Source organism: Python bivittatus, unplaced genomic scaffold (assembly GCF_059951505.1).
Source record: "Python bivittatus isolate LINGU-HERP-01145 unplaced genomic scaffold, Pbiv_v1 ctg000350_np1212, whole genome shotgun sequence".
Classification (NCBI taxonomy): Eukaryota; Metazoa; Chordata; class Lepidosauria; order Squamata; family Pythonidae; genus Python; species Python bivittatus.
Genome location: NW_028277074.1, coordinates 24,180,704 through 24,204,818, shown reverse-complemented (window position 1 = coordinate 24,204,818; position 24,115 = coordinate 24,180,704). Strand labels below are relative to the sequence as shown.

General features: G+C 37.3%; 1 protein-coding gene across 6 annotated transcripts in view; it reads left to right on the top strand.

Annotated features, from left to right (window-relative positions):
- KDM6A (lysine demethylase 6A) overlaps positions 1 to 24,115 on the top strand; it is a 185,488-nt gene that overhangs the window by 94,733 nt on the left and 66,640 nt on the right. The window contains exons 8-18 of one of the 6 annotated variants that reach the window (XM_088144728.1): positions 6,729 to 6,763; positions 8,373 to 8,471; positions 9,122 to 9,215; positions 10,511 to 10,637; positions 12,308 to 12,406; positions 12,799 to 13,018; positions 13,560 to 13,694; positions 14,135 to 14,284; positions 14,778 to 14,873; positions 17,531 to 17,635; positions 18,678 to 19,073. In XM_088144728.1, the coding sequence (XP_088000854.1) occupies positions 6,729 to 6,763; positions 8,373 to 8,471; positions 9,122 to 9,215; positions 10,511 to 10,637; positions 12,308 to 12,406; positions 12,799 to 13,018; positions 13,560 to 13,694; positions 14,135 to 14,284; positions 14,778 to 14,873; positions 17,531 to 17,635; positions 18,678 to 19,073 (1,556 nt within the window). The remainder of the gene's footprint in view (positions 1 to 6,728; positions 6,764 to 8,372; positions 8,472 to 9,121; positions 9,216 to 10,510; positions 10,638 to 12,307; positions 12,407 to 12,798; positions 13,019 to 13,559; positions 13,695 to 14,134; positions 14,285 to 14,777; positions 14,874 to 17,530; positions 17,636 to 18,677; positions 19,074 to 24,115) is intronic. The other 5 variants (XM_088144729.1, XM_088144730.1, XM_088144732.1 and 2 more) reach the window with 5 other exon arrangements.

The following is a 24,115-nucleotide window of genomic DNA, read 5'->3' as shown; positions in this document are numbered from 1 at the left end:
TATTAAAAGTGCTGAAAAAACTTCATCCCCACCTATTACATAAAGTAATGGGAACCCTGCTCTAGGTGAGTAACACCACTGCATCCACAGGAGAAGCATAATAAAGCCTCCTTGCAGCTATAAATAGACACTGAGGAAGAAGCCTTAAAGGCAAACCTCTGTTAAAACTGAGAGAAGAGATAACAAAAGTTCTTCATCTTCATGGGCATTTGCAGGGGGGGAGCAAACAGGGCAAGAGATTAAATATATTGCAACACGTGTTCTGCCTCTTACTTGTGTGAGGCGTCATGATACAAGTACAGAAGGGCAGAGCTTCTGCCATAATTTCACATTGCATATTTTGTCACTTTGGTGTAATTAGAAATTGAGTTTTATTTTGTTTGTAGGTGTGTAGCAAGAAGAGGAAAAGTTCTATTACAGAACCTAATTGAAAAAATTAATTCATCTAATAAAAAGTTATTGTTTTGGTTCATATTCTTTGAAACTTCAGAAAGGCTGAATTGAAAAGCAGGGGAATGTGAGGGAGAATCTCTCCGTTCTTCCCTCTGACTGCACCCCATAATACTGGGGTAAAACAATGAATAGAACACAAAACCCAAAGAAACAAATGGAACTCACATGAGATGGGGAGTTGTGAAAGTTTTAGAAGCAGACAGCCAGATACATATTTACTAACTCCAGCAGAACTACACAAGCAGTAGTTACTACAATCCAGTTTCAGGTTCCTCACAACAATCCTAATCCTTTTTTCTCAGTCTTTCATTAGTGGCAGTTAAATCCAGAATGGTTCTTCACTGAGCCATATGCTGCTTAAATGCCTGCTTGCTTTGCTCCAGCATTCTGCCCACCCCTCACCACTTATGCTATCCAGTTCAAGACAACAGCAATAGAGAAATCTAAGTACATACACACAGAGAACCAACTGGTACAACATTTCAGTCTGGCTACCATGATCAGTACTGATCACTCAGAGCATCCTTCAAAATGGCTGCTCTCAAAATGAACTCTTGAAAACTGGTATTTTGTTCTGAGAATGAATGCTTGAAAAAACTGTTCCAAGCTTGCCACTGTTTGCACTCAAATTGTCTTATACATCACTCTTCCATTTATAAAATCTGAATAGCTCAGTCAGAGAAATCTAGAGACTTTTATGTCCTATCCATTTAGCCATAACTCACAGAGTGCTTAGTATAAGGGGCCATTGCTAGAGTCTTCATCACCAACACTAAATCCTTTCATGCCTTAGCAGCTTAATCCTTTCCATTTTGCAGATAGGGAAATTCCTTTCAGTGCAGAAATGAAGGGAGGTTGTTCAAAAGGATCCTCGGGTGTGTTTAAATTAGTGCATTTGCATAACCAATCTGACTTCCCCTCCCTCTCCCCCACCTCATCCCAATTTAAATCCTACATCTGTTTAGCCATTCTGTATGCATTTGATGAAGTGAGCTGCAGCTCAGTAAAACTTGTGCTTTTTAGTAACATTTGTTAGATGGAAAAGGTGCTCCAGAGTCCACTGGAGTTGAGCAGCCAATAAATTGAAATAAATAAAAGATTCCTTCTGATTTTTGGGATTCCTTGGGATTCCATTATATTATTAGTTTTTAAAAAGGGTGTGTTCATGGTTAACTGTTTTTGTTCACAAATTAAAAGTGCATTGTATTTTATATACAGAGAGAATAATGTATAAATATTTTGCTGTATTAATATATATTTTTGGTAATTGTCAGACTTATTGTCATAATAATATATTGCAACCCGTTTGGTCAACTATCATGGAGTCTTAGCTTTGAGTTTTATTTTCTGTATTCACTATATTGCAAAGCATATTATTTCTAGTTATCAAACAGTGCAAAATGTGTGTGGGTGGGCATGTCCATTTTCCAGCTAGAACATTAATGGCCTGTTAATCCTATCTTCTTGAGTTCTGAAATATCTGCTTCATGGTTTTACCTCATTTTAGTTAATTCTCAAATTGTGTAGTCTCTTGCCCAGTTTTGTAGTAGTTATCCTCCTTTCTCTGGGTTCTATTCTGGTTAATGGGGTCCCGTGGAGCTCAGTACTCTCCCCACTTCTATTCAACATTTGTATGAGGCTGCTGGGTGAGGTCATTGTTGATGTGGGGGTCAGGTGTCAGCAATATGGGGATAATATCAAGCTTTACATCTCAACCCCTGGCTAAACAAGTGATGCTATGACATCACTTGCCAGGAGACTATAAGGGTGTGCAAAGGGAGGAACAGGCTTAGGCTCAGCCCTGGCAAGTCTTCATGACTGGTTTTGAAAGCCTTCTGGCCACATTGATTTACCATCTTTAATTCTTGATGGGTAGATCTAGTGCATAACTTGAGAGTCCTCTGGGATGCCCAGCTTCTGCTCAGTGAAGAGGTGGCAGCCATGGCTGGGAGGGCTTTTGCACAAATCCATTTATGCCCTTTTCTAGATCAGAAGGCCCTTCTCACAATCACTCATGCCCTGGTCACTTCCTGTTTGGATTACTGCACAACATTGTACATGAGTCTGCCCTTGAAGACCACTCAGAAGCTACACAGTTGGTTTAGAATTCAGCTTTGTAAGTAACCAGTGCAAACTGAACTGGTTACCAGTAGTCTTCTGGATGCAGTTAATCTATAAAACTCTTCATGGCTAGGCCCTAACCCTGTTGGGCTTTTGTAAGGCTGTAAAAATCTGACTCTTTCAGCCAGATATGGGGTATGGTATAATGATCAACTTCCTGATGGTGTTTCATTGCTTAGAATGTTTGATTTTGATACCCTTCCACAATGCACAAAAATATTTTTGTTCTTAACTCATTCTTACTGTTTTTTATTTACTGTTCCTTAACCTTAATATGCAAGCCATCTAGAGTTTCTTAACTGAGGTAGCATATAAACAAATAAATACATAAACCCTGTTTTCATTTCATTCACTATTACACTTTTATCTTGCAATTCCTCCAAGGAATTAATGATGGTGTACATTATTCTCTCAAGTCTCATTTTATCCTTACAATCACTTGTGTATTGTAATAGATTAGACTGAGAAAAGTCTAAGTTGACTAAGTTAGCTTTGCTGCTGAATGGGGCTGTAAAGCTTTGTCTCATCTGTCCAATTCCAGCACTTAAGTTCTGTTTCCCATTTATTTTCTGCATCTAGCACAAGTTTTCTATCAACTTTTTTTTCTATAGCACTGACCCCCTACTATTCTTGTCCTTTTGTATGGTCTTGTATCCTCAGTTGCTCTAAACGTTCCTGCTCCCTTAAATAGTTTCACTCACCCCTTTTAAACCTTTCCTAGAATTTTTACAATACGGTATGTAATTTTCTCCAGTCTGTCTTCAAAACTTATCTGTTCTGTGAATGCTTTGGCTTAATTTTATAATACTGGTGGCCCCACTGTTCTGGGAGCTAAAGCCAGGAGGCACTGCTTTTTTGTGGCCATGTTGGTGCTTTGGAATATTTTCCTGAGGAATATCAGACTTCCTGATGAATTTTAGAAGGATATTAAAAGCTGGGCTCTTTCAGAGACCATTCCAATTGAATTCATTAATCTTTCATCTTTTTTTCCCCCTGCCTTTTTGTGATTGTTGCTGTTTTATTGGTTTATTATTTATTTTGTGGGTTTAATTTTTTTACAAAACTGAATTGTACTGTGGATGTTTTAATTAATTTTTCATGTTGTGGAAGCTGCCAAAAGTCTTTGATTGAGGTGGAATGTAAATATCATAAATAAATACAAATAAATAAATTCTTAGAACTCATCTTATATTAATATTTTGAATAAAATTGCATTTCCTCACATCCGTCCCTCGTTACTATTTTCTTGACCATTTGTTCCACATTTTTAAAAATCTGACAATACCATCAGGACAAAAATCATTTCTGTCTGTAATGTATTCCCAGTTTCCTCTTCCTTTCCTCCTCTCATTGGTTGTTTTTTGTACTTTAAAAACGTAGATAACATGTCATGCTTTCAAGATAGCTGGGTGGCTGGATTTATTTATTTGTTCACTGTTGCTCTTAAAAGCACCATATATTTGTTCTCTAGTTCTTCGTCAGGTATTTCAAGTTGCAAGACAGAAGGTTTGCCCATAAAAGGTTGTGTCTGGATTTTTATTATCCATTCCTTCTGAGATTGAGGACTCATTTACAACTTTGAAAATGTTCTGGTATCACAAAGAATAATTTTCATGGGAGGCATGTCCAGTTCACAAAATACTGGGAGTTATTCCTCTTTTTACTTTTTCTGCCTTCTTTAGGATCCATACTGCATATTCCTGGTATAGGTAGTCCTTGCTTAACATCCATTCGTTCAGCGACTGTTTGAAGTTACAATGGTAGTGAATGAAGGAGCTTACGACTGGTCTTAGAAGTTCCGACTATTGCAGTGCCCCTGCGGTCATGTGAACAAAATTTGGGCCCATTCGGGCCCACCCACATTTATGACCACCTTTTGGCTGCCCACCTACCTGCTGCCATCCACAGTCCTCCGCACTATGCGCCACTTCTGTACTGGCCAGGGCCTTTCACGCTGCCTTCTTTCATGGCAGTGCAGCCAAGCCTTCTCTCGCAACCTGCCCAGGGCCTCTGTTTGTGCCCTGCCTAGGCCCTTCTTTCATGCTGGCACAGCTAGGGCCTTCTCTCACATGCTGGGCTTCTTTCATGAACAGAGGCCCTGGGTGGGGCACAAGAGAAGCCCTGGCTGCATTGGTGCGAAAGAACACCCCAGCCAATACAGTAGTGGCTCATGGTGCAGTGGGCAGGGCTGGGTGACGGGCAGCTGGTGGCAGCGGGTAGGTGGCTGGCCAAAAGGGCAGAGATGGGGGGGAGATAGGTAGGTGGGGGAAGTTCAAGAGGAGGCAGTGCCTTGCCTTACCAAGGCTCGGGTCTGGGAAGGACCAAGGCGGGAATGGCTTGGATCGGAGTGGGTCTTCACCTAATGACCAGTGGGATTCAGTTAATGATGGCAACAAGCACAGCTGGGATTGCTGTCCATAAGCGATGCAGTCAGGTGACATTGCACTTTACAAACACATTGCTTAGTGACGGAAATTCCGGTCCCAATTATAGTTGTTAACCAAGAACTACCTGTATTGGGCTCAGGTAACTGTATCCCCTGCCCACCAATGAAGATTCCTTTTCTCTTTTTTATTCCCCCCACCCTTTATGGGCCAAACAAAGCTGCATCTTATAATAAACCACAACTGTATGTTCTTTAAAACATTTATGAAAACATCAACTAGAGGTTAATGCTTTGTTCTGAAACAATTTGAACTGCATTCAGAGAATTTTAAAACATTACTGGAAGGGAAATTGTATTTCTTCAGGTGCTTTGGGGTATGTTGGCTTATACAGTGTCATCACATTGGCAACCTCATGCATATTCCATAATCCTTTTTTAACCCTAAAGTGCCACAAAACTCTTGTTTAAGATAAAAGTTGTAGTACCACCAGCAGTGTAGTGGGATTAAATTATGAAAGGGAGAAACAAATTTACTTCATTAAAAATCTTGAAAAGGTGGATTTTTTAGGAGAAAAAAAACCATTGTGATTTATAAATATGAGTGATACCTGAAATACAGAATGTATGTTTATGTTCTAAGTTACAGATTCCATATGCAAATAATTCCATTTATAGCTCTTTTTAAAATTCTTTTGTATTTGAACAGCTTTAATATGTTATTGTTTGGGGAAATAACTGGTATAATGGTGGTTAGTACATGGATTTGTTTAAAGAACCCTTTCCAGACTTAACCTAAACATTTTTTTCCTGCAATTATGATTGTACGTGTTATGAATTAAATTAAGAATATTTGGTCCTTACATGGTTAGGCTAAATTGTAACATGATTAAAAATATATCCCAGAAAGCCAAAATGGAGATACTCACTTTACTTTGCTGAACAGCTTATTCAAATGCTTCAGATAGTGAAAATATAGCCTCTTTCTACTTTTATAATAAGAGGATGTACAGACAAAAGTGGTTTGACTAATTATTTTTAGGATGAAGTTTGTGTCAAATTAAGTTTCTATCATGAAGGAGTTGTTATGAATTAAGTGTCATTTGGGGAAATGATAATACAGAGTACAAAGACACTTAATGTCTTCCCAAAACTATGTTTAGTTTCTTATTTCCGCTGTATATATTAGAACAAATAGCTGCATTTAGTTATTATTTCTGGTTTATTGTAAATTGACTTGAATATTCATTGAACGATCAGGCAATTCAAAAATACCTTGTTCCTGAAATCAGTATATGTCATTGCATAAAATTGGTATTTTGGAGAATGGAACAAAAGGAAGTTTCCTTTGAAGCCCAGAAAGCAATTCACCATATATTTAAGTTGAATTGAGACAGAAGCAATTTGCAATCTATTTGCTTTGCCCTAATAAACAAAAAACAAAAAACTGAAAATCTTGCCAAGAAAACTGGACGGACTAGTCCAGGCATTTTTCAGGAGTAAAGACTGACTCAAAGGCACGCATAAATAAATAAGCAAGCAAGCAAGCCCCCAGCATATTTTCTTTATACGTATGTGCAACTCCAATATGCTGTGGCTTTTGCAGGTAAAGATGGTTCTTTTGACATATCTTTTTCTGGAAGGATAGAAGCGTATTCTCTACTTCTGTACATGTCCTGATTACACAACGTTCACACATAAAATTATACATATGTGCAGTACTTACTTTGAATCTGCTATTCCTAATATTTTTACTTCCGTACTTTTACAGTTCGGTTTCACATTGCCCATTTATATGAAACCCAGGTAAGTGTGTAATATCTTTTGAATATTAAATGTAACAATTTGGGATATGTCAATAGAGCAATATTTTATAATTAATCTCTTCCACCTTAATGCAAAGAATTACAGTAGCCACAGGAGGCAACCAGTGAGATGATACAAAAATTTTCTTTTTCAAAAACAGTGGCAACTTGATTTGTATTTTTAATTGTAAAAGGTCAAACTATTTATTCTTTACATTTCGGTAAACCAGAAACAAATATATTAAAATTGGGCTATTCTTAAGAACTTATAAAAACTTTTGTGAATCATTTTAAGAATTTCTAGTCCTTTATGGTCCTTAATTGTGCTACAAGATTGTTGTTATTTGTAGCTGGTTTACTGTATGTAGCATTGTTGTTACTGCTTTGCATTTCCCAAAGGAATTTGATTACTGAGCAGTCGAAATATGCAGTGAATACGCTACATAACATACCAAGACATGAAATCTAGATCCGTACATTCAAATTTATTCAAATGACAACATACCCATTTTCAGAGGATATTCAAGTCACTTATGTCTTCATCAGTCTGATAAATATTAATATAATGAATATTTTTGACATCTAATTAATAGATGCTAATGATTTATTACAATGTTGGAATATATTGTTATGTTAAAAAACACGTGACAATATTGAGTTTGGTTTCTGTTTTCTGTTAAACACATACAGTGTCAGCACAGAAAGCACACCTTTTATATACCTTGGTATATGAAATGATACCAGAAGTTCTAAGAATAATAACATTGTCCCAAATTGGTAATTTAAGAAAAGTGATGTTTTGTTTTTACACACACACACTTAGAAAGCCTACATTAATTGAGAGTTGAGATTATGGTTAAACATAATGATAATTCTTTCAAATGTTTGTCCATTTGTTTATTGATTAGCTATGTAATGTCATACATACATAATGTCATACATAGCTATCCCCAATTGTTTCCGCCCACTTGGTATGTTCAGGCAGAGTGATATACTCCAGGCATGTTTTCTCTGTTGCTGCCCCTGCCCTCTGGAACAGCATCCCTCCAAAGATATGTATGGCGCCTACTCTTCTGGGGTTCCAGAAGGCCCTTAAGGCCTGCTCCATTCTCAAGCCTGGAGCTAGTGTGTTTGTGGAGCCCCCATGTGTGTTTTTTTTATTGTTATGATTGGGGTTTTTTTTAGTTTGGACTGTTAGATTTTGTTGTCATTTTTAACGGTTTTAATTGTATGCTCCAATATTGTAAACCACCCAGAGTCTTTTGGGGTGGGCTGCCATAACAAATATAAGTAAATAAATAAATGCTACAAGATGATATTTCACAGATCCAAATGGCTGCAGTTTTTGACCAACTTAGTTGGTCCTAGTATCAGTCACAAATGTAAGATCTGTTTATAGAGTTTAATGGGGCAGAACTGAGCAGATCCCTCAGTTGAGGGTGAGGGAAAGAAATTATTTTTGCTTATTTTCCCCTCCTTCTACAGCCTGTATGCCCTCAAAAATCTGTTCCAGATGGTTGGGGGCCACTTGAACAGTGTTTGAGGTAGCAGTGAGGGCTGCAGGGGGAAGGGGAAATCAGTGAAAATTGCTTCCCCCTCTTCCACTGCAGAAGCATCCAGTTGAGGAGGAGCATCCACTGGATCCAACTCACTTCTGGGAACGGAAGAGGCTCTTCCATTTGTGGAGCAGCAGCCCTGGATCCAACCCAGTATGTTTGAATTGAAAAGGCAGATGTTCTAGTTGCTTGACAGTATTTGCACTACTTTTAAACCCCGCTTTGATTAAGGATCTCCTCACTCGTTCCACGTCTTTTCCATTTATCTTTACATACCCTGTAGGAGATTTAATCCTAATGTGTAGTATAGAAATTGAGAATCAGAAAGTGACAATGTTGAACAGTGAGGCAGTGTTGAATATAATTAGCTTTTGTTTAATTTAATGGATTGCATTGATTCACTTCCATCACCACTCAACTGTTGGTTCTTCAGCAGTTTACCTCTCTTCTTCATTTTGGAATTGCATATGGGCAGTCTAAATTTATTATGGACATTGTCATCACCAGCTGAGTAGAGCATCAGTAATATGATTAATAGAATAGAATTAATAGAATTAGTATAGGTCACATTTAATTAATAATAGTAAGTTGATAGATCAGGATTCACTAGATTCAAATATTCATCATTTATTATATTTGAATTTGCTTTTTTAAAATAATTCCTTTCATAAACATAGTATTTTATTGCAATGTGCTAGTTGCCATTAACATTCACATATATTTTTGTTTTTAATTGTAATATCAGTCCGGTTGCGAGTTTAACAAAGTTATCACTTCAATAAACATGTATTTCTCCTTTTTAGAGAAAATATCATTTGGCAAAGAAGGAATACGAACAACTTTTGCAGTCTGAAAACCTTCCTGCACAAGTGAAAGCAACTGTGTTACAGCAGTTAGGTAGGTACAAATGAAGAAATGCAAGTCATGTTGCATGTTTTTAACACTGTTTGGTTTACAGGACATTGTAATATATCCAGTGCTCCAACAATTCAGCTTCAAATTGTAATTTTTCATTAGGAAAAGTACTTGACTCTTTTGTATCAGTCTTCTAAATGTAGAAGTGCAAGCATACAGCCTTAAATCATATATTACCATCAATTATCTATTTTTTTTCCAAATAGCTCATTTTTCAGTGAAACTTTCAGAATGATATTAATATCCAAAAGAAGTAAATGGAAAACTCATTCTTTTACTTTCAATTAGTTGTTGCTGCAATTGCAGTTTAGTGGTTTTCTCTGTTATACAATTACAGATTGAGATTGATTATATCTAAAATATAGAGAAAGAATTGGATAGAATTTTATAGAATATACTAGTATCTAAAATACATTTTTTTTACTCAGAAGTATAAATGTATTTGCATTCCCTGAAATCAACTATCAACAGTGCTATAGAAACAAGTACAGTTTGCTGCCTTGCTATTGGGAATTGAGTCTTAAATACTTTCTGAGAGGAGCCAAGCCCTTTTAAAAAAGGGGGGCAGGTGTTACATAGCAATGGCTCCAGCTGTAGCATCTGCCTCCAAAATGAAGCTTATGAGTAACCTAAAGCTCCACATGAGCCTCTTATAAAACTTAATTTCATGTTAATTTAATCCTAAATACAATAATGGATTTCCTTTACAGAAGCTAGGTAGGCTAACATTAAGACTGCTACTAATAAAAACTGTTTTCTCTGTCTGATATACATCATTGTAATGAACTCAGGTCCTGTGTGTGTTACCTCGTAGTGGCTGGATAAATCTTACAATGATGTACTTGTTCTTTGTTTGAATGTTGTATTTGTGGTTATTTGTATTTCCCTAATTGTATATTGCCATTTCCCCCCTTACTTATAGTGATTCATTAGAGGGGAGTTTGTAAGCTGTATAGAATAAATTGTTATCATTTCCTTTTGTTCTGATAAAACTAATAAAAACAAGAGGGTATTGTAAGAAAAAAACTACAGTGGTTCACTGGCAAAGATGTTCAGCTTTAAGTAGAATGTACTTTTTGTCTGCTAATTAGGTATCTTCTATAGTGCTAATTTTCTGTTGGGTTGGTTGAAGTAAATAACTCTGTTAGCTGTGACATTTATTGGCATGATATACACATAATAAAACAATAAATAAGTAAAATAATACAATAATCTGGTTCATTCTAAAACATACACAGACATTCTAAAAATATATATATACATGTTTCTTTTCTCAGGCTGGATGCATCACACAGTGGATCAATTAGGAGATAAAGCCACCAAGGAAAACTATGCTATTCAGTGTCTCCAGAAGTCTCTAGAGGCAGATCCAAACTCTGGCCAATCCTGGTATTTCCTTGGAAGGTAAAGAATGAATTCTGATAACAAAATTTATGGTTCAGCAAATATGTACATAGAAGAAGCAAATACCTGATTTATATGCTAGGGTAACATGCATTCTATATAGGTACTCCTTGGTTAACGACAGTAATTGAGACTGGGAACCTTGTTGCTAAGTGATGCAGTCATACAGTGCAATGTCACATGACTGCACTGGCTTACAACGGTAATCCCAGTCGTGGTTGTTAGGCGAATCCCACGTGGTTGCAGCATCCTACAGTCATGTGATCGCCAATTGTGACCTCCTGCCAGCTTCCCCATAGACTTTGCTTGTCAGAAGCCAGCAGGAAAGGTCACAAATGGCATTCATGTGACCGTGGGATGCTGTGACTGTTGTAACTGTGAGCCAGTTACCAAGTGCTGGAATTGTGATCACGTGACTGTGGGGATGCTGCAACCACCTCAACTTTGAGGACCAGCTATAAGTCTCTTCATTCAGGACCGTCGTAACTTGGAATGGTCACTGAACAACTGGTCATTAACCAAGGACTACCTGTGCTTTGTTTGAAGATAATTATTTTGCAGAAAATTTTTTAGCATTGATAATCATGGGATTGTTCAGGATAAGTATAGAAACCATAAGCAAAACTACATGTGGATATTTAGAGAGAGGTTTATGAGATCTTGTTTTTTAATCTGTCCCAAGTACTACCTATGAAGTTTCCAAATTTCAATCCAAATAATGGCAATTATACATGCCTGACAGTTCATACACAGAACTTGTTAAGCCTCTTCTTCTTTTGCCTTGTTTAGGCTGCAAAAACAAGAAAACACTTATTTATGTTTTGATTTTCTTCTTCCAGCTGTTTGCCACCTTGGGTATGATAAGACAGGTATTCTGGAATCCTCCAGATGTTTTGGATTCACCTCCAAAATACCTAGTATCGTAGCTTGTATGGCCAGTGGCAAGGGGTGGTTGCACTATAGTTGAAAATATCTGGATAGTACCAGTATCCCTATTTCTAATGCATGATAAAATAATTCGGTAAAGGTTCTGTCTTCCTCAGCCTTACATTACTAGTTTCTGACTGTCTTCCTGCGCCTATGTACTGCTGTATTAAAGGCAAATAAGCCTGAGATTTTATTAGGAAAGTACACTGTTTCAAGTAAGCATTTATTTAATATACTGCAAAACTTTTTAAAAATTACTCCTGGTGGTTTACATTCTATTTCAATTTTAATGTTTAATTTTATTCTAAAATACAAATCAGTGAATTCTTTATTTTAAATTCATTTTGTGTAGCCTTGGTTATGGGGTCTGGAACTAATTCCTTCAATTTAGTTTGGGGGAAGAGAAATATAGTAAGAACGATTTTCCACATTAAATATTGGTTGTTTTCAGTTCAGATTTTGTTCTGTTCATATTGGGTCTTTGTTTATTGTGTAATATTGGCAACTATTACCTATAAGTTGATACCTATGAATTATGCATATGGTTGCCACTTGTATTTCATAATGCTAGAAATTTTTTGATGGTTGCAAGAGTCTGCTGTAATTGCTTTTAACATGTAGAACATAAATTGAACCAGACAGCAGATTGTAAGAATCCATGAATTGTAATTAATCCATGGAATATTAAAAGCAAGCAATTGTAAAATCAGCCTGAATTTGTTTTTATCCATCTTTTCTTTCAGGTGCTATTCAAGTATTGGGAAAGTTCAGGATGCCTTTATTTCTTATAGGCAATCTATTGATAAATCAGAAGCAAGTGCAGACACATGGTGTTCTATAGGGTAAGAGATTATAAGAGAAGTAATATAGCAAAATGTAATCTATTTGAGCAAGAGGGTTTTTAATAGATTCTATGTATTCTTAGACCTGTTTTATAAAATATAATTTTAATTTCTAATTGTGCTAGATATACTTCAAATATAGGATGTATATATTCTCAAAGTTAATTTTAAGGCTAACTTTTAGGCAAAATTAACTAAGTACTGTATAATACAACTTCTTATTTAAAAAGTTATTTGAAGCACTTCCAAACATTCCATTAGAGTAAATTGAGATTTTATAGTTTTATTGCTCTGGAGAATTATTCTTATCACATGTTTAGGTACAAATTGAGACAAATGATGAAACTTTGGAGATGATTTTGTTAGTTAGAATTGATTATTTGTCTTTTTAGTGTGCTGTATCAGCAGCAGAATCAGCCTATGGATGCATTACAGGCCTATATCTGTGCTGTACAATTGGACCATGGCCATGCTGCAGCCTGGATGGATCTTGGCACCCTCTATGAGTCCTGCAACCAGTCTCAGGATGCCATTAAATGCTACTTAAATGCAACCAGAAGCAAAAACTGTAGTAATACCTCTGCACTTGCAGCACGAATAAAGTATTTACAGGTAAAAACATGGTCTTAAAATAGGGACCTGTTAGTGATAATATGGGGTTAGGAAGAAGGAGGAAAATAAGGACACAAACGTTTTATATGTGATTGTTTCATAAGCTTCGCAATCTGTTTTCATATGCATTCAGGACATGCCATAGCTTGCAGTTTCATTTGATTTTTCATTTTAAGTGGGTCTCTATTCTTAAGTATTCTTTTTTGTATCTTGATATAATTTATGCATATTTTGTGTTGTCTACATTTTAAGTTATCATAGCATTTAGTAAGAAAATACACACACTATCTATTGCTCTTGTTAGCAGTTTCAGAACCAAAGAATTAATGAGACCACTGAAATCAGAGCTCAACTTTGTTCCAATTCTCACAAAGGTTTATATCTGGTTACCCTCTTTATCCTTAGCATTTCTCTGAAGTCCCAGATTTAAAATTGATCCTTTCTAAGACATAATAGAGTACAGAATTTAGGAAAATTTCATGGACTTGATCTTACTAAATTAGGCTTGTGTTAAATTCACTTTTTACATAATTTTTCCTAGGCTCAGTTGTGTAACCTTCCACAAGGTAGTCTACAGAATAAAACTAAATTACTTCCTAGTATTGAGGAGGCATGGAGCCTACCAATCCCCGCAGAGCTTACCTCCAGGCAGGGTGCCATGAACACAGCACAGCAGGTGAGAAGTTGGGTTATGTTCTGCAGGTGCCCAGCTTTTTAAGGGTTCTTTTCAATCAATCTGTAGTAGTCAAGAGTATTTTGCTGTAGCACAGAGTTAGTTTTCACTGGTAATAAGACTTAATAGCAGAGGGAGATTAAGAAACCTCCCTGTTATGGAAGAAATATGGGGGTACCAATTTAGAACCTTTGTGGATTTCATAATTATCACAAAGATTTCATCCCACTTAGAATTTGCAGCAGTTTTTTCTCTGTCTGTTTTGAAAACAAACCCATGAAAGGTACACACTGCTCCTTTGATGCTATGAAAATTTATTTTCAGTAAATAAACTCAGAATAAATTCACAGCCCTTTTTAAAATGTACAGCTGGTAAAAGATATATAGTTCAAGGAACAGTTTAAAATGAATAGAACCATATTTTCTCTCCCTCTGATTCCTAGGCTTGTAAACCTCATCAAAATACTGAACCTGTACTAGGCCTCAGTCAAACACCTATTTCACAGCAATTGCCACTACACATGATTCCTTCTAGCCATGTAGATGACCTGTCCAGTCCAGCCAAGAGGAAAAGACCATCTAGTCCAACCAAGGTATATATACTCATGTAAGAGCCCCACTTAGTTTCAAGAGTCAGGCTTTCAGAAGAATTAGTCCATTACCAAGATAGCGCTTTATAACAATTATAATGTCCACAACTGTGACATTGGTGTAAGAGTAGTTGACCATTACAGTAGCTATAGTAGTACCATAGCAGAAGGTACGAAGAGGGCCATGCCATTTTGTCTGTCATCTTTGCTTATATTTAGAATGCTGAATCATCACATGTATGGTATTGCAGAAACTAAAATGAATTTTGGTAAACTTTGAAATATATATCATTTGATTTTATTTAATTATTCATCATAATTGGTTGTTTTTTGCATTATCTCACGTTATTATTCTATTAACTAATATTGCAATATTTTTATGTTTGGTTTTTTTTAAGAATTTGTCTTGATTTGTAGTGAGCATCATTAATACATTTTGGCTCTTAGATATTCTACTGCTACTACTGTTGTTGTTATTGTTATTATTTATTTTTAGAACACTTTAGAGGCTTGGAGCAGTGGCCACACAGTGTCACATCCTCCGGTACAGCAACAAATACATTCTTGGTGCTTGACACCACAGAAATTACAGGTGAAGTTTTTTTTCTTAATGAAATAAATAAAAATAAAAACCAGGATGATTACATCTTACCTTATGACTTAACTAAATTTTCTTCTGATGTATTTTCCTTTTAATGTATATTTATATAAATGTTTTTGTATTTATATCTTTCCTCTTTTGGGGTATTTAAATTAAATCATAGAAATTATTGCTGTAGCTAAAATAAATGCTCTACACATTAATTCTGCAGGTTACCTGGAAGCACTGTATTTGTATGAAAACACATTTTTTTAATGTTTGTGAATGGGTTGTTATGACATAGTTAAACATGTCACGGAATAATAGTCATTTCATACAATGCTTTTGCTGTGAGAATACTTTTTTGTAGGTTATAATTTTGATACCCTACAATATTTGATCAATAATAACTGAAATACTCAAAAGTTTCTCTTGATATGCTGAATCAAAAAGATGAACAGCTTTGGTTTCTTAGCAGGTTAAATGCCTTTTTTTAACCAGAAGTGCAGTGTGTTTCGCTCAGATTAAGGGAATTGACAGAGGAAAACAGGTTAAGTTTGATCCTGTTGGACCTGAGGAAGTGGACGGGGTCCTCCGTGCTGTAAATGCCACCACCTGTCAATTAGATCCATGCCCCTCCTGGCTGGTTAAGGCAGCTCTGGAGGTGACATGTGGGTGGGTCCAGGCGATGGTGAATTCATTCTTGAGAGAGGGAGTGTTTCCAGCAGCCTTTAAAGAGGTGCTGGTGCACCCCTTCCTCAAGAAGCTATCACTGGATCCCACCGTACTGGACAATCTTTGTCCAGTATCCCACCTCCCCTTTTTAGGGAAGGTGGTTGAGAAAGTGGTGGTGTTGCAGCTCCGGAGGATCCTGGATGAAACAGACTATTTGGACCCTTTTCAGTTGGTTTTCAGGCCCGGATTTGGGACTGAAACAGCATTGGTTGCACTTTCGGATGATCTCTGGTGGGAGTGGGATGGGGGTAGTGCATCCATCCTTGCTCTTCTTGACCTCTCAGTGGCTTTCGATACCATCAAACATGGTATCCTTTTGGGTCAGCTCAGGGAGTTGGGGGTGGGTGGCACAGTTTTGTGCTGGTTCACCTCCTTCCTCCAGGTACGGTCCCAATCGGTGTTGATAGGGAGCAAGAGGTCCAGCCCGCGGCCCCTTCTTTGTGGAGTGCCACAGGGTTTGGTACTTTCCCCGCTCCTTTTTAACATCTACATTAAACCACTGGGTGAGATCATCTGCCACCATGGGATGAGGTATCATCAATATGCAGATGATACCCAATTATACATCTCCATCCCAGATGATCTGAGTGATGCTGTGACTACCCTTTCACGGTGCCTGGAGGCTGTGGGGGTCTGGATGGGGAACAACAGGCTTCAGCTGAACCCTTGGTAAGACGGAGTGGCTGTGGGTTGGGGGCTCCTCTCTATCTGGAAGTTTACCATCTTTGGTTCTGGATGGGGTGGCGCTACCCCAGACAGACCCGATGCGTAATCTGGGGGTCCTCCTGGACTCACAACTCCTGCTTGAAGAGCAGGTGGCAGTTGTGGCCAGGAGGGCCTTTGCTCAACTACATGTTGTGTACCAGTTTTGCCCTTTCCTGGATCGGGAGTCCCTCCAGTCAGTCACTCATGCCCTAGTCATCTCCCATATAGACTATTGCAATGCGCTGTACATGGGGCTACCCTTGAAAAGTATCCAGAAGTATAGCTGGTACAAAATGCAGCCGCACGGGCAGTGTGGGTGCCCCAAAGATGGCACATGTTACACCTTTGCTGCGCGAGCTGCATTGGGTCCCAGTTTGCTTCCGGGTCCAATTCAAGGTGTTGGTTATCACCTTTAAAACCCTACATGGCATGGGACTGGGTTACATGAGGAATTGTCTCACCCCTATTATATCGATCCATCCCACCCGGTCAAGAAAAGAGGGAATGCTGGGGACCCCATAGATGAATGTCGACTGGCAGGGCCCAGAAGGAGAGCCTTCTCTGCCGTGGCCCCCGCCCTATGAAATACCCTTTCCCCAGAGGTGAGGCAGGCCCCTACTCTCTTGACCTTCTGGAAAGCAGTCAAGACCTGGTCTGCCACCTTGTATGGGACGAGAAAAGGGGCAACCAACCCTGGGGGTGGCTAGCACCTTGAAGATGCTCCCATACGTTAATATTTTTTCGATCACCAACATCTTGGAAGATATTATTTATGTATGTATTTGGTTTTATTGTATTTTATACGGTTTTTTATTGTATTTTAACTGATATTTATTTATTGTTTTTATTGTAAACTGCCCAGAGTCACTTCCTCGTGAGGTGGGCGGCATCTAAATTCATAATATAAATAAATAAATAAATGTACAGTAGAGATAGCTTTAAAGCTATCAATGTTTATTGCTGTGTATACTGTACAGTGTGCTATTCTCTACAGAACGTGAGTTTTGCATGGACTTGTTGTCAGCATCTATCATCAAAGTTAACAATGTTTATCTTGCTATACCACTCCATTTGCAATTGTCTTGATTTTGAGTAGGTTTGAGTATATTATTAGCATAACTTTTTTAAAAGATGGTTTTAAAAGGAAAGTAAATAGATTATTTAAGAAGATAGATTGGTCATATTGTGATACCAGGACCTTAAGGAATATGTATTTATTTCTTTTTCAGCACTTGGAACAGCTGCGTGCAAATAGAAATAGTTTAAATCCAGCACAGAAACTTATGCTGGAACAGCTGGAGAGTCAGTTTGTCTTGATGCAGCAACACCAGCAGGTGCCAGCAAATACATTTACTTTGCAGATTGTCTTATGAAATGAAGTGGGTTGGACATTTAAATTCTAGGATTTTAAATACTTATGAATGTTTCAGTCATTCTTGGTCAGTGTTGTAAGTGTGGAAAAAAGGGATGGATGAACAAGTAGGTTAGAAGGAACTCATATAGTAAATTAGCATAAGTTATTTCACATAGGCTCAGTCTTTTCCAGAGGCAGTGAGATAATATACTGCAATGATTTATCCTTAAATTATTGATATAGAAGTAGAACACATTTATAGCGTGGCATTTTAATTTCTGTCATTAATGTAATGTGTAAGCTTATCTAGAGATGGTATAGAATTTGGTGAAGTAAAGCTTCAAAAGTGTTACTTTGCCATTCTTATCGTTATTAGGTGGCAGGATATCTACTAGAAGCATTGTATGTATCTATGTATGTATGTAATGAAGGTGCATACTTTTCCATAATAGTTTTGTCAGAAAAATATGCCTGGCTTTAACACTGTACTCCTTCAGAAAATCTGGGAGCAAACATTTTATTTTGAGGCTTACACTGCTCCTGGTTGTATTAGTTATTCCTGATTTCTGCTGGATTTCTGTTACTATGTTTTTATTGTGCTGCTGCTGCTGCTGCTGCTGCTGCTGTATTTATTTTATTTTTGCCAGTATAGCATCATTATTTGAGAAGTCCATTGGTGCATGTTACAGGTACACAGTGATTTAAGAATGATAACCATGTATGTAAATGCAACTTTTGCCTATAAAGTACTCCAAAGGGATAACAGATCTTTTCATTATTATTCTCAGTGTAATCTTCTTCAGACAGAATCATCCGTATGTCACACTATGGGGTTGTATAATTTTTTTGATGCTTTTTATGTGACAGATTCATAAACTTTCGAAGAGTGTATCTGCACTAAGAACATTTATAAATGTCTTGGTAGTTTGGCCTTTAATACCTGCTCCAGCAAAAATGCTTGAGGAAATCATAACTTGAAATAATTTGCCTGACTTTTTAATATTTTATTCCCTTTTTGTTAGATGAGGCAGATGGGAGTTGCACAGGTACGATCTACTGGAATTGCTAATGGGCCAACAGCTGACTCATCACTGCCTACAAACTCTGTCTCTGGTCAGCAGCCACAGGTTGCTCTAACCAGAGTGCCTAACATCACACAGCACGGAATCCGTCCAACCTGCCCTGGGCAGCCTATGGCAAATGGACCCTTTCCAGCAGGCTCAGTTCCCTGCAGCACAGCAAGAACGCTGAGTAGTACAGACACTATTTTGATAGGCAATAATCACATAACAGGAAGTGGAAGTAATGGAAACGTGCCTTACCTGCAGCGAAACGCACTCTCTCTACCTCATAACCGCACAAACCTGACCAGCAGCGCAGAGGAGCCGTGGAAAAAACAACTATCTAACTCCACTCAGGTAAACAATATATTGACTTAATTTTTAATCAAAAAATACTGATGCATAACTTTCTTTGTCCAGACGACAGTTTCCACTCAGTAGAAATATAGTTTAGAAGAATATGAACATCTCAAAATATGAAATGTCTTCTCAGAGTTAAGTTAATGCATGTTATTAACTACCTCCCAAAATGGAACAATTATAGGATAATTGCAAACATGTTTAAATAAAGCATGAATCTCATTGCATCTCCACCAACATGACAGTTTACTCAAGGCCTTTCTATATAAACGCAGTGGCATCCAAGAACATAACTTTTAGCATACCATTTATTGATAATCAGAAAGAACGTAAAATATTTGAACCCTCAAATGATATTTATATATACTAAGTGAACACAATGGAGTAGATTGATTATTTTAGAAGTTACTTCTCAGTATTATTATTCAAGTATTTATATGTTTTAAATAATAAAATTTTGATTTTGTAAAAAGAAAAAGAAAAACATTCACGAACATAGGGAACTTTCACCAAGGAAATACAGTATTATTTTTTTAAAACTCAAAATAAGACATCAATATTTCTTATTTACTCTGTATTTATAACTAATCAAACAGAAATATTTCTTACTTTGAAAAATGATATGATGTTGTTCTTCCATCAATACAAAAAGAGTTCACATACAATACAATACAAAACGGGTTTAATCACAAAAGTCATTTATTTGCTTTACCCGTTTTCCTGCTAGCAATATATTAATGAAATTCTAAGCACGGTGAAAAATTTAACCAAGGAATTTAAGGGGATTGATTTGGAAGAATTTCACTGTTAGCATTGAACTTGATCCATCTATGTACTAAATACTGAGCTTTGGATTTATTTCTCTTGGGGGAAATTCATGACAATTCATTTTGTATTTAATTAAATAACCATATGTCTCTACAGAGATTATTCCTATTGAATGTCTGTATGTGAGCAATTAAGAGATTCTACTTCTTCATTCAGTAGACATGTCAGTTGTGTATTGGATGTTAGTATAGTTCTGTCCTTGTGATCTTTCCTTTCTCAATTTTAAGGAAAAATAATTGTATGAAGTGAAAGCTGTATATGTGTTTCTACATGCTTCCTATTCAGATAGAATGTAAAATTTTGATATTTAATGAGTAAATAAGAAAATACAGTGATAGGAAGGTTGGTTCACCATATGTAGGCTTTAATATGTAAAATTATATTTGTCAAGGTTGGCTGCTTTACAGTATGATAAAAGCAAGAAAGAGAAAAGTTTTAGTTTTTAAGCCAATTATATTGAATGGTAAATTGGAATCTTATTTGGCTCTTACAATCTGAATGAATAACATTTAAAATGTAGTGAGTTCACAAACAAAAAGAAGGATAACTGTTTTTCCCAATCTTTTCTCTGTCAGCTTTTACAGTTTCTTGTGAAGTGCTTCAGTCCTAGTTTCTCCTGCTACTAGGTATACCATATAAGTAAACCCATTTAACAGGAAGTCTCCAGAGGGAGAGAACTTTTGGGCAGGAACCTCTAGGGGCTGGTAAGGAGAAGAAAATGCAAGAAAGTAGAGTAAATTTGAATGCAGATAATTACATTAAAATGAAATATCTGACCTCTTTTTTAGATAATTGCATTATAATAAGATGTACAATTAAAATAATATTGAAAATGGTTTTTCACTGGTACTTTCTCAAGAATTTCACAAGAACAGTTAAAATATGCTTTTGATCTGAGTAAATCTTTGCATTTCTCTTCTTTGTAGATAAGATTTCTCATCTTTTAATATCCATTTATGGTATCTTGTGAAAAGTATAATGAATTTAGAAATACATTAAAAATCTATCAAATATTGTTGGTACCAATTTTATAATCTAAAAATGTCAGGAACATAATAAGCAATGCATTTTTGACCTTTTAATTCTTAATATCATAAGATAAAATGTCCAGAGACAAGTCTTCATTATTAGAGAGCCAGTTGGGTGTAGCGGTTAAGATGCTGGCATAGAAACCAGGAGACTGTAAGTTCTAGGCCTCCCTGAGGCATGAAAGCCAGTTGGGTGACTTTGGGCCAGTCACTCTGTCTCAGCCTAACCTACCTCACAAGGTGGTTGTGGGGAAAGTAGGAGGCAGGAGTATGTTCGCCACCATGAGTTGACCTCCCTCCCTCCCTCCCTCTCTCTCCCCCCCCCTCTCTCTATATATATTTTAAAGGGATAAAAATCTAGTAGTAATAATAAAAATATTAACTAACTAGAAAATGTTACTCCAGAGGCTTTATACCTGGTCACAATATTTTACCATTAGCCTCAAATTGCTTATGAGTTATGTTTCCTCTTATTTGTGGTTATCAAGCTCCCTAGCTCAAACTTGACAGAAACTGCCTAAACACTTGACTTGCCACAGCTATATAATCTTTAATGCATACTGGAATAAAGCTGTTTTAGGCAGGTGACTGCTCTGTGTCTGTGTGAGAGTACAGTCCCCTCTTTTTACCCACTACAGTTTAAATCCAGCGCTGCTTTTTTCCTCCTTTCCCACTGTCTAATGGTGACCTTGCTTTGTGCCTCTCAGCCATGTGGCTAGGTAGCTGTTGGTTGTTCATATAATCATGTAACTGTTACACCATCCTCTTTATTACACCTCCTCCCCCTCTGGGTGTCTGGAAAGATCAGAAACCACTCCTCCTCCTTTCTGATGCAGAATAGTAGGAAGGAGAGTTGTTTTCCCTCCCTTTGTCTCCACAGTAGAAAGCCCCTGTTCCTCCAGGTTCAGAGCAGCAGAAATAAGTGGTACATACTGTTTGTTTCCCTTAGTCTTCATTGCCGAAAGCTTCTCTTTGGTTGCAACAACAAAGGTATTGCTTCAACATGGCATTCCCCCATCTGACTGTGGGTAATTGTCCAGAGATAGATGGATTTTAACATCCAGTAGTTAAATAGGTTCTGCTAGAAGCATACTATGAATTGTAGCCTCCATCAGAAATCAGGAGTTTGGGCAACTTACAATATTTGAAAATATGGATAAACAGGCTGTTTTGTTGGTAGAGGAAAAGCCATGGCAAAGAATGAAGTAGACCATCTTCAGATCAGCCATAACCAAGATAGTATTTAGAGCCTGGATGTGATAGGTCAGTTGTAAAGTCCAAGGCTTTTGTCAGGTGGGTGGGGCCTGCAGTTTGCCAGTCTGAGGCTTGGTATGTTGACTGATCTGGCATGGTGGGTCATAATTCTTAGCATCTGTTCAGCCTTAGACAAGAAAATATAACTTTTAAATGCTCTAAAATGTCCATCTGGGCAGCTGTCATGACAGATTTGCAGAATCTTCTTCATCAAGGAAGGAAGAACGTATGATCATTGTGCTGCAATTTTCCATCAGGGTATGATGATTACAAGTGGTTCCTCCTAGTCTGTACATAAACATCCTGGGGTATTAGCATGCATATGGTCAACCAAGGAAGAAGTCTTTCTTCCAACACAATTGAGGGAGAACTGTTGGCGGGGACCCCTCCGTCTTCCCCAAAATTCACAGCATAAGATGGAAGCAGGAGGGATTCATAAAGCACAAGAAACTTGTTTGACAAGGTGCCAACATTCTTGTTCTTTGTACCTGGAATTCAAGATATTTGAAAGTCAGAACCAGAAAGAGATTGTGCCTACCAGGTTGATATTGAATAAATTTATAAGAAATCTGAAGATGGATTCTTATGCCCTTTCCAACAAATGACACCAGTTCTGAAAGGCATCCATGATGGCTAAAAACTCCTTGTAAATAACAGTGGTGCTTAAAAGTTGGTGAACTTGTTTGAATTTTCAATATTTCTGCATAAATAGGACCTAAAATGTGATCTGTTTTCCATACAGGTCCTAAAATTAGATAAAGAGAACCCAATTAAACAAATGAGTCAAAAACATACTTGTTCTTTGATTTATTGAGGAAAATGATCCAAAGCTACATATTTGTTTGTGGCAAAAGTATGTGAACCTCTAGGATTATCAGTCCACTTGAAGGGGAAATTAGAGTCAGGTGTTTCAATTAATGGGATGATAATCAGATATGAGTGTGGGAGGTCCTGCCTTGTTTAAGAACAGAATTCTGGATATTCACTATCAAAGTCTGATCTTCATAAGACAGGTATATGGAAGTGTGTCATGGCTCGAAGAAAGGAGATTTCAGAGCACCTCCGAAAAACAGTTATTGATGTTCACCAGACTCAAAAAGGTTACAAAACTATTTCCAAAGAGTTTGGACTCTACCAGTCCACTGCCAGGCAGATCATGTACAAATAAATGCAATTCAACACCATTATTACACTCCCTAGGAGTGGTTGACCAATCAAAATCACACCAAGAGCAAGGTGTGTAATATTCCATGAGGTCTCAAAAAAGCCCAGGATAATGTCTAAGGAACTAAAGGCCTCTCTTGCATTGACAAATGTCAGTGTCCATGAGACCATAATCAGGAGAACACTGAACAACAGTGGGGTACATTGCAGGGTTACAAGGGGAAAGCTACTATTCTCCAAAAAGAACACTGCTGCCTGTCTACAGTTTGTGAAAGACCACGTGGATAAGGCAGAAGGCTATTAGAAGAATATTTTAGAGACAGATGAGACCAAAATAGAACTTTTTGGCTTGAATGAAAAGTGTTATGTTTGGGAAAGGTAAACCCTGCTTTCCAGTATCAGAACGTTATCCCATCTGTGAAACGTGGTGGCAATATCATGGTTTGAGCCTGCTTTGCTGCCTCTGGACCAGGACGGTTTGCCGTCATTGATGGAACTATGAATTCTGAATTGTACCAGCAAATTCTACAGGAAAATGACAGGGTATCTATCCATGACGCTCAAGAGAAAGTGGGTCATGCAGCAAGACAACAACCCAAAACACACAAGTCGTACGGCCGAAGAATAGTTAAAGCAGAAGAAAGTTAATGTTTTGGAATGGCCAAGTCAAAGCCCTGACCTTAATCCTATAGAAATGTTCTGGAAGGACCTGAAGCCAGCAGTTAACGTGAGAAAGCCCACAACATCCCTTAATTGAAGCTGTTC